Source organism: Carcharodon carcharias, chromosome 5 (genome assembly GCF_017639515.1).
Source record: "Carcharodon carcharias isolate sCarCar2 chromosome 5, sCarCar2.pri, whole genome shotgun sequence".
Lineage (NCBI taxonomy): Eukaryota > Metazoa > Chordata > Chondrichthyes > Lamniformes > Lamnidae > Carcharodon > Carcharodon carcharias.
Window position 1 is genome coordinate 107,251,000 of NC_054471.1, and position 11,329 is coordinate 107,262,328.

At 41.3% G+C, this 11,329-nt stretch overlaps 1 protein-coding gene across 2 annotated transcripts in view; it reads left to right on the plus strand.

Annotated features, from left to right (window-relative positions):
• elp3 (elongator acetyltransferase complex subunit 3) overlaps nucleotides 1-10,591 on the plus strand; it is an 86,911-nt gene extending 76,320 nt beyond the window's left edge. Inside the window, exons 15-16 of one of the 2 annotated variants that reach the window (XR_005943051.1) lie at nucleotides 9,651-9,777; nucleotides 10,279-10,591. Coding sequence is in view for 1 of the 2 variants with exons in the window: in XM_041188166.1 (XP_041044100.1) it covers nucleotides 9,651-9,727 (77 nt within the window). In the remaining variant the exon portion in view is untranslated. Of the gene's footprint in view, nucleotides 1-9,650 lie in introns of both variants that reach the window. The other variant, XM_041188166.1, reaches the window with a different exon arrangement.
• The last annotated feature ends 738 nt before the right edge of the window (nucleotides 10,592-11,329 follow it).

The window sequence follows — 11,329 nt, forward strand, 5'->3', positions numbered from 1 at the left end:
AGCAGTGAATGGAACCGTGCCAGCTGCTTACTCCTGTGGTCCTTGAGAATATTTACATGTGCAACATCCACTCAGATCTTTTGCTTCGAGTCCTGGGCATCCTTACCCTTAAATCTCGTGGCTTTTTAAAGTAAATTGCAAATATTTTTCTACAGTCTTGTTGAACCTTACTATTTATCGTTTCTATGTTCTTTAATTCTCCTGTCAGTAAACTGAAGTAGCCTTGTAGAAATAATAACCCCCTGTGGTATGCCCCACCGGTTCACGTTTGGACCTAGGTGATAAGTGTGGGTATCACTTCGGAAGTGAACCCTGTTTTAAATAAACCTGTGAAGCCGCAATGAAAATCTGTCCGCAGTTTCTGTAGAGATTTCTCTCGGATTTTAGCTTCCATCTTTATTTATTTCACTCATCCAAGCCCCGTTCTCGGTCACCTTTTCTTTTCTCTGTAAACTCCAGGACACCGTTTTTTTGAGTGACTCAACACCTTGACCTTGCCAACTCACCCCTCTTTCCTGCATCCCCTCCACACCTTAATATCTTGGTTTTCCTTTGTTTCTCTTGTGGTGATTATTATGACACCGCTGATGGGAATGCTGAGTTGTTCAAATCTCAGAGGGAAAGTTGAAACAACTGTCATAACCAATTTTTGTGATTTGTATGTTTCGAGATGCAGACTTTGAATTCAGTTATAATAAGACCACCAAGTCTCAAGAGGTTTTTATAAGACTAAATTAAACATTTATTAATTAGAAGGTTGTAAGCACATACATATCTCTACAAATTACTACTATAATAAACTTCTAAAAATCCCTTAATTAATCTGACTCCCAGTTACACCTCTATTAAGGCAGCAGTAAAACACACAGATTTAAACAGACCCCGGCAAAGCACAATCTGGACAGTCGCATTCAAAATGAGTTTCTTTCAGCTCTTGGTCCTTGCAGCTTACAGGCTTGAGGCTTACAGGCTGGAAGCTTTAGATCTTGGAATCCCCCTCCTTTTTATCAACAGTCTTCTCTTTTTTTATACATATTTTCCTCTGAACACAAATTCTCATTGTATCACTAGGTTTTTTTAACTTTACCTCTTCTAACAATAAAACCCTTTCGTAGCACCAATTTTATTAGTAAGCTTTGGGGGAAAAATAAGCACATTGTTTGGCTTCTTCTGGCTAGGTGTAATATTTCACCAATTCTTTTGAATGGTTTAATTTAAAAGTGCAAATTTCCCCCTTTACACTTCACCATCTAACTTCCCTATGTTTACCTAATTAACATTTCAAATCTACTTCTCTTCAATACATCAAAGTCTTTAGAACAGCTGGCTTTAATATATTAAGACACACACACAAACACAGACACTGCTAGAACTCTATTTTAAAATCATTTCCAATAACATTATGGACATTATTATATCTTCTTGACAGTGATATAAACTGCCTTAGGCTTTTCTCCAAAAGCACAGTAGCAATCAGTAATTTTCCTATTGGGAGTCCAAGGAAGAACATAGTACTGTTCTCATTTTAAGAAAGCTTTCAGTGAGACACTCCTGAAATGAACTTTGATGATTTGAAGAATAGCAGAAATGATTGTGACTTCCAGCTTGAAATAACCACAGGGCTCTTTCTTCCTTTATATACCACAGCAAGTGATTAGGAAGGCGAATGGAATATTGGCATTTATTGTAAGGGGAATAGAATATAAAAGTAGGAACATTTTACTACAGCTGTACAGGGCCTTGGTGAGACCACATCTGGAATACTGTATACAGTTTTGGTCTCCTTATTTGAAAGAAGATATAACTGCATTAAAAGCAGTTTAGAGAAGGAGCACTCAACTCATTCCTGGGATAAGGGGCCTATGAAGAAAGGTTGAACAGTTTGGGCCTATACCCAATGGAGTTTGAAAGTAAGAGAGGTGAGCTTTTGAAATTTATAAGAGCCTGAGGGGAGTTGATAGGGTAGGTACCGAGAGGATATTTCCACCTGTGGGGGAGACTTGAACCAGGGGACACAGTTTAAGAATAAGTCTACCGTTTAAGACGAAGTTGAGGAGGATTTTTTTTTCTCAAAGAGTCATTAATCTGTGGAATTCTTTTCCCCAGAAAGCAGTGGAGACTGGGTCTTTTGGATTTATTCAAGGTAGAATTGGACAGATTTGGATTGACGAGGGAGTTGAGGGTTATGGGGGGTGTGTGTGTGGGGGGGGGGGGGGTTGACAAGAAAGTGGAGCTGAGAACGCAACCAAATTAGCAATGATCTTATTTGAATGGCAGGGCAGGTTCGAAGGGCTGCATGGTCTATTCCTGCTCCTAAGTCCTATGTTCCTATGAGTCCGAATGATTGAGTTAAGCTTTAATTTCACGGCCTGTTTATCTGTTGGGAGCAGATGTTTCATTGGCGCACAAGCCCCTACCCAAAGTGCCTTCAGCTCTTCAAAAAGCTTAAATGCATGTTGGGAGGTGAATGATTAATTAGTTTATCAAATACTTTATTTTGAAGCTATATTCATAGATTCTGCCTAAGAGACAGTCACGCATGACATGGAGAGGCAGTATAATGTAAATGGTACTATTTTGACTAGGGTGTAAGAGGAGAGAGACCTGAGAATATGTTCAGAAATCTTTGAAGGTTGTAGAGGGTGACTAACTGTCCCGGATTTCCCAGGACCATCCCGTGTCCTGGGTTGTCTGCGTCCAGGATGCTGTTTGTCCCATATTCTCAACCACCTGCACATGCGCAGTGCTCTCTCCTGCTCTCCTCCCGTATTTTGCACCCATGCTACCACAGACTCACCAGCACTCACCCCCCCCGCCCCCCGAATCTTACCTTAGATGCCAAAGTGTCCCTTAATTTATTCTCCGAGATTTGGTCACCCTGGATTTAGAGCAAGTTGATGAGGTGGTTAAGAAAGCATATGGGATACTAAGTAAGAACATTGAGTACAAAGAACTCATGCCAAATGGAACATAATGTACAATTCTGGGCACCACACTTTAAGAAGGGTGTCAAGTGGTTTACCAGGATGATGCCATGGATGAGGCACTGCAGTTATGTGGAGACACGGGAGAAGCAGGGATTGTTCTCCTTAGAACAGAGAAGGATAAGGCAGATCTAATAGATGTATTCAAAGTTATGAGGGATTTTGATGAGGTAGATAGGAAGAAATTGTTTCCTCGAGCAAGTGAATCACTAACCAAGAGGTCATTAATTGAAAATAATTGGTAAGAGTTAGAGGAGAAATGAGGATATTTTTTCACACAGGGTTACTAAGATCTGCACACACTACCTGAAGGCAATTGGGCATGTACTTGGAAACTAATTTTCAGGGTTATGAGAAAAAGCTGGGGTGTGGGACTAAATTGGACAGCTCATTCAAAGACCTTGCACATGTAAAATATACCAAATGGCCTCCTCCTGTGCTGTAAGATTTTTATGATTCCAGCCAGTGCACCAAAATACTGAAGATATTAATAAATTGATTTTAAACAAGCCTCCCACCTCATATTACCTGAATTACATCCTTTCTTTGCCAGAGACCTTTGGGAACTTGTGCCTAGACTTTCAAGTTATTTGCATTGTTAGTGGTGTATCTATAGTTAATAATAAGGAACGTGACTATACAGTGACTGAAGATGGTTTATATCTCATCTCCCCGGTAACTGGTACCATACTAGTAAATCTCCTCTGCTTCCTTTTTAAGGCTCTGGCATCCTTCCCATAATGTGATGCCCAGAATTGGCCACAATACTTAGCTGTAGCCTAACCATTGCTTTATAAAGGTTTAGTAAGGAAGGGAATATTCATCCCAAAGTGCAGGGGAAGACTTGGGGAGAGATTTGTGAGACATTGAAGGTCATAATGAGAGAGTCTGGGTGCTGGGAAGGTGCCAATAGATTAGAAACAGATTAATGCGGTGTCCACATTTAAAAAGGGTGATAAATTAGACACCGGCAACCACAGATCTATTAGCCTTACTTCAATTCCATATAAAACAATGGTGTAGATTATCAAAAGTAAACCTGAGGGTCCATCTGTACAATAATAACTGAATTAACAGCAGTTGGCATGGATTCAGAGAGAAAAGATTCCGGTCACCAACCTCCTTGACTTCTTTGAGGAAAGCAACCCAGGTGGATGGTGGGTATACCTAGACTTCCAGGGAAAGAAAATCATTCACCCAGTCGTCCATCTAGTTATTATACTGCCCAGTTTCACGTCATTCATGTGCACGTTAGCTGGGAGCTAACCTACTCACAAAGGCCCAATCTTGCCTTTTTATTATTGGTTGCTCTGGACAGTGATGACAACGGCCCATTTGTTGGGTCTTTACTAATGGGTTTATGCAATTTTGTTGTCCATACTGACCTTTGTAGTGATTGCTTGGGTGACTTACTAGTCCATTTCAGACAGCACTGAGTCAACCACATGGTGTGAGACTGCTGTCACATGTAGGACAGCCACGTGTATGAGTGACAGATTCCTTTTGCCCAAAGGACTTCAGGGAGCCAGTTGACTTTTTTTTAACAACAATCCCAATCCATGTGACTTAACACCTCACTAACTTGCTAAGCCATCAGAGTAGCCAAAACAGTCATTTTAAAAGATGAACACTTTCAAGCTTTTCAACAGTAGCTTGCATTTATAAAATGAATATCTTTAATAGAGTAAAATGTCCTAAAGCACTTTTGCCTTCAGATCCCACTGCCCCATCCCCAAGATTAAAACAAATAGATGCACGTGTGTACGTATATAAATGTGAAATGAAGTAGTGAATCTAGAGAATTCTGTCAGGAGTTTTTGGATAAAGTGTTGCAACAATCCAGTTATGAAGTTTCTAATCTAAAGCTGCTGAAGTGTGCCAGAATCTTGGGCTTGTTTCATTGATTGAAGTTAAACTGAGTCAAGGTGTGAAACTGAATTGAAACCATGATGTTTTGAGCTGTGAAAAGGATAGGCAGTTTTGCATCAAATAATTTCCTGAAGCTACTCTTCAAAAAAAAATTGCACTCAAGTGACAGTGAGGTATAGTTACTGGACCTACAGACATGCACATTGTTTGGGAGCGTAGAGCTACAGTTAGTAGGATGGACAGTAACTGGCTCCCTTCCTCCATAACTCCCCCCCACAATGGGAGCAAATTTACATAATGACGCAGTATATGACGCTACTCTCCATTAGACTTGGGTTCAAGGGGTCCTTGTGACTCAGAACGCCTCATGTAATTACAAGATAAGAGTTGACAGATGTTACAATTGCAATGATTAATGATCCTGTGATATGGATTCCCTGGTTGAATCTCCATCTTGTCACCTCTGCTGAAGTTTTGCCCCACAGAAAGCTCAGTAACTCCAAATAATGTTAAAATTCACAACACTTTTGAGCAGTGACTGAACCAGCATTACATCCCATCATGTAAACTGATGAATTTGTTTAGCATTTCACACACTAAAAGCTCATTATTTTCTAATAGTTTTTATTAGAGAACGATACAGCACAACAAAGCCATTTGGCCTATTGTGCCTGTGCCAGCTCTTTGGAAGAGCAATCGACTAATACCGCTTCTCTGTTCTCTCTCCATAGCCCTGCAAATTTATCCAATTCTCTTTTGAATATTGCTATTCAATCTGCTCCAACTCACTGCATAAAAAGAATTCTCCTCATCTCGTTGCTGGTTCTTTTGTCAATCACTTTAATTCTCTGTGTCCTCTGGTTTGATCCTTCTGCCACTCAAAACAGTTTTTCCTATTTATTTTACCAAAATTAGTTGTCATTCTTTTTAATCTTCTCTACTCTAAGGAAAACTACCCCAGCTTCTCCAGCATTTCCACATAACTGAAGTTCCTCATCCCCGGTATCATTTTAGTAAATGCCTTCTACACCCTCACCCTCGGATATCTTTCCTAAAGTGTGGTGTTCGAAATTGAACACTGGACCAGCTGTGGCCTAACCAGGTTTTTTTTTTGATAGTTTATTGTAACTTTCTTGGTTTTTTTACTCTATTCCTCTATGAATAAAGCCAAGGATCCCATGTTTTTTAACAGCCTACTCAGCTTGTCCTGCCGCCTTCGCATATTTGTGAACAAATTCCTCAGGTCTCTGTTCCTGCCTCCCCTTTAAGATTGCGCTATTTAGTTTATATTGGCTCCCCTCAGACTTCCTACCAAAATGTATCACTTCATAATTCTCTGCCTTGAATTCCATCTACCTTGTGGCTGCCTATTTCACCAGTCTGCTGATAACCTGCTGAAGTATGTTACTATTTCCCTCAACATTTACTATATTTCCAAGTTTCTTATCATCTGCAAACTTTGAAATTATGTCCTGTATAAACAAGTCCGGCTTACTAGTATACATCAGAAAGAGCAATGATCCTAATACTGACAACAGAGTATACTTTCCTCCAATCAGAAAAGAAAACTGTTCATCACCATTTTCCGCTTTCTGTCTTGTGGCCAATTTTGTATTCTTGATGCCACTGTTCCTTTAGTCCCATGGGCTTTAATTTTTCTAACAACATTTTATACAATGAGTTATTTGAGTTTTATTCCTCAAAACATTACGTTCGGTTCTTTGAGCCTATTCGGCCATCCAGTTGGATCACAGTTGATATGTACCTCAACTCTACTTACCTGTCTTGTTCCATGTCCCTTAATACTCTTGTCCAACAAAAATCTATTTTTCTCAGTTTCAAATTTTAATTGATCCTCGCATCCACAGCTTTTGGGAACAAGAGTTTGTTCATACCCTCACTGAAACAATAACCATATAGAACTGAGCTGAGACTGCCCAAGCTCATTTAGAAAAGGATCCTTACAGCCAACAGTGAGAGAGAAACCTTTAACTCAAATCCAACCCAGGGGTGAAAGGCAGTTTAGCAAAAAGTGCTGCGCACATTTTAAACCAATATGTATGTGTGTGTGTGTAATATATATTATTTGTTTGTTACTGGATAGAAATAGATATTCAAAATGCATTTTGAAAGCTGAAAAACGCCTCAGTACTTATAGGGTTAAAATACTGCCTCTGTCAGACGCTGAATTTCCTGTGTTCACTGACTTGTGAGGTGCTTGCGTCAGTAGAATTCCGGTAAATGTTAATATCCTCTACTTGGGAAGATTAACTGCTGCCTCTGGTGGGTTTTTATAGTTTACTGTGAAACACAGATGTCTGCTAATAATATCGATCTTTTATTTCCCTCCTCTAATGATCCTTCTGATTGTTCCACACGCCCGCCTTTCCTGACAGCTGTAACTCATTGTGCAGAGTTTCTGCAGGCACTGCTGACCTTCAGGTTCTTCTCCATACACTGAGGTATCTATCACTGGGATGGACACCACTTACCTGATAGCCAAGGATTGGGCCTGCCCAAGTCATGTGGTTGCTGCTAGTCACTGAGAGACTACTGTGGGGTGGAGGGGGAGGGGATGTTGGTGTGTCTTATTGTAGGGGCCGGAAGCTGCCTCTTTGTAAGGACAGAAGAGCAGGATGGGGACCATTCAGTCCCCCAAGCCTGATCCACGCCAATCATTTAGATCATAGTGGATCTGTATCTCAACTCTGTTTTTCTGCCTTTGCTCCAAATCCCTTGATATGTTTAATAATCTATAAATCTCTGACTTGAAAGCTGCAATTATCCACAGCTTTGGCGTGTGTTCCAGACTTCCATCACCATCTGTATGAAGAAATGCTTTCTGGTTTCCCTCCTGGCTCTATTTTTAAGCTCCTCTTGGCCCTAATTTTTAAGGTTATGCTCCTCTTGGCCCTAATTTTAAGATAAAGCTCCTTGTTCTGGATTCCCCTGCCCTCTGCTTCCAGCATTCCGAAGGGACCGTTCGCTCTGTGACATACTGGTCCACTCCTCAGTCACCCCTAATGCCCCCTCCTTTCCCTGCATTTCCTTGCAAGCGCAGGAGATGCAATACCTCCTTCATTTCTTCCCTTTTCACTGTCCAAGGCCCCAAACATTCCTTGCAAGTGAAACAGCAATTTACTTGTACTACTTTAACAGTGAACTGTGTTCACTGCTCACAATGTGGTCTCCTCTACAATGGAGAGACAAGACGCAGACTGGTTGACTGGTTGGGGAACACCTCCATGCAGTGTGCAAGCACGACCCTGAGCTTCCTGTCACTTGTTATTTTCACTCTCCACTTTGTTTCCACTCTGATCTTTCTGTCCATGGTCTGCTACAGAGTTCCAGTGAAGCTCAACGCAAGCTCGTGGAGCAGCTCCTCATTTTTTGTCTCGGCATTCTACAATGTTCTAGATTCAGTGCTGAGTTTAACAACTTTAGGTCGTAACTTCTGCATCCATCTTGTTCCGCATGTTTTTTTTTTTGGCTGGCTTGTTTCTTTCTTTATCCCTTCATGTTTAGTTCAGATAACTGCTGTATAGCCATTCACACTTCATCTGGACACAACCTTTCTTTCTTAACCCATTACCACTCCCCTTAGCTTTTGCATCATGAAATCTTTTGTTAGTTAATCTCTCCTGTCCTCTAACCTATCACAGATCTTCCTGCCCTCTTCCACCCTTTAACTGACTTAAAAGCTCTTATATTTCTATCTTTCTTCAGTTCTGATGGAAGGGCATCAAGCTGAAATGTTAACTCTGCTTCTTTCCACAGATGCTGCCTGATCTGCTGAGTATTTCCTGCATTTTTTTCTTTCTCAGGTTTTCAGCATCTGCAATATTTTGCTTTTGTACCAAAATTGCTTTGTTATTCCTCAACATCACCATGGTCTCTCACCATGGAAAAATAATGTGTGTATGGATTGTATATCCAGTATCTGTAGGGCTTGCAGGAAGCGCATGAATAGGTACATGTATAGGTACTCGTGGGAGCAATACATATATTTTTTGACGGTGCCTCATATTGCATCCTGTGTTACACGGAGCCTGCTGGGTTCAGCACTTGGACCCATATGTCCAGTAAAGTGGTCACTACCTGTACAATGGGATTGCAGCAGCAAGAAATTTATTTTATTTATTCATAGGATGTGGGCGTGACTGATTAGGCCACCATTTATTGCCCATTCCCTAATTGCCCTTGAGAAGGTGATTGTGAGCTGCCTTCTTGAACCGCTGCAGTCCATGTGGTATAGGTACACCCACAGTGCTATTAGGGAAGGAGTTCCAGGATCTTGACCCAGCAAAGAAACAGCAATATATCTCCAAGTCAGGATGGTGAATAGCTTGGAAGAGAACTTCCAGGTGATGGTTTCCATCCATTTGCTGCCCTTGTCCTTCTAGATGCTGGTAGTCGTGGGTTTGGGAGGTGCTACCTAAGGAGCCTTGGTGAGTTCCTGCAGTGCATCTTGTAGATGTTACACACTGCTGCCACTGTTTATCAGTGGTGGAGGGAGTGAATGTTTGTGGATAGAGTGCTAATCAAGGGGCTGTTTTGTCCTGGTCATTGATGTAGTGATGTGGAAAACTGACACTCTTCAAATTGAACCTGTGTGTTCGATCTGGAGAAGAGAATTACTTGCTGTAAACTTTCCAATCAGCAGGTGAGATGTGAGCAAGTGTTACCGACAAATGGCTAGTGGGGTTTGAGCCAGTGTACCGGTATTCAGCCAGTGTACCAGCAGGTGATGTGGTTTCTTCCTAAATTTATATTGTTGTGATTTTCTTTCTGTTCCAGGTGTTGGTACAAGGAACTACTATAGAAAGATTGGTTATGAATTGGAAGGCCCCTACATGGTCAAACGTCTGGACTGATCTCCTTCATTGTCAAGCAGGATGCTGTTTGAAAATCCTGACCATCGCAGGTTGTGCTTAATAAACATTGACTTTGCTATGTTGCACCTTATAGGATTTGAGTACCCAGTCCTTGTCTGCAAAACCACAGATTCCTGTACTGGCTTTTGACAAACCATGTGGCTTAACTGGATTGCAAATGGGAACTGAAACTGTTAATTGATTATTAGTAGGCCCAACATGATTCTCAATCACACAGGGTATAAGCAGGCATCATCCCTATTACAACAGTGGGCTGACCTCATCTTAAAAGTGTGCATCCAGCAAAAGGAGGAATTTATATTGTCATACAAGACAATGATGGATAGAGAAGGCCGTTTGGCCCTCCATTGTAGCACCCAGTTATTAAATAATTCCCAGATTTTGCCTACACCAGGAGCCCATCTCACGGATGGATCATGTCTTTAATAATGAAGAGCTCCTGCCATTATCTTTTACTGCTTTCAAGCTGTGTCCCTTTTCCCAACTCTCAATTTATTTGACGTAATTGTAGGCTTTCCCTTCCCATACAGCGAACTCTCTTCTGTCCCTCAGCAAGATCTTTCCTGGTTGAAAGGCCCTCGCCCCACCCTACAGCGATGGGATGTGTCAGGTTGGATTGTCGGAAGTCAGCACTAGTTCCGGTTACTAGTTCCAAGTAACCCAACAGCAGGAGGTGGTTACGGAAAATTGAGTTCAAAACTTTAGTCTGTTATCAGTGGAATGATCAATTGAGAACAGGAGATGCTGCAAAAAAAAACTATTAAAGTTGAAGGGATGTATTTAATATTTTAAACATTCATTTTTGGGAAATTAAACCTGTATTTTGCTTGTGAACAAAAAAAAGTTATTTTTGTTATGAGTTCAAGATAACATTGTGTTGGGGCAAAGAACTTTTATTACAAAGGATTAAGAGTTGCAGTATTTGCAGGAGCCCTTCAACTCTGTAGTAGGAAAGCTGTTGGGGTAAAGTTATGGGGTATACAAAAGGGAACAGCATGACACCCTTCCCATCACCAACAGAAACACCCTCCGCCGTTGACAGGACTGCACTACCTACAGGAACACTACCGCCCCCCCCCTCCCCGCCTTGAATTTTCACTGACAAAGCCCCACCCCTGCCCTGAGAGAGCCCCACACCTCGCCTGAATTATCACTGACAGAGCCCCACCCCCCACCCTGAATTATCACTGACAGAGCCCCACCCCCCCACTGACATCCCATGAATGAAAAAAAATCTTGCACCGAAAACTTGCACTGTGGTTAAACGACAAAAGATTTTGCTGCATAACATTTTTTTTAAAAACTGAAACATTTTTGTTGAGTTTGCAAATTGGATTAAATGAAGTGGGAACTTTTAAATTTCTTTACTTTCCAATACAACTTAAGAGTTTTGCTGAAAGTAAATGGTAATTTTGATTTGAAATAAGAATTCAGTCCTCTAACCAGCTCCCTTTTTACTTGGCCTCGACATGCAGTGATTGGTGTGATCCTAGTGACCCCTAACACAGTAAGGAACCCCATATACTCACCAGTGTCTGTGCCAGGGCCAGTTGGTTAAATATCCCACCACGAACATTGCAC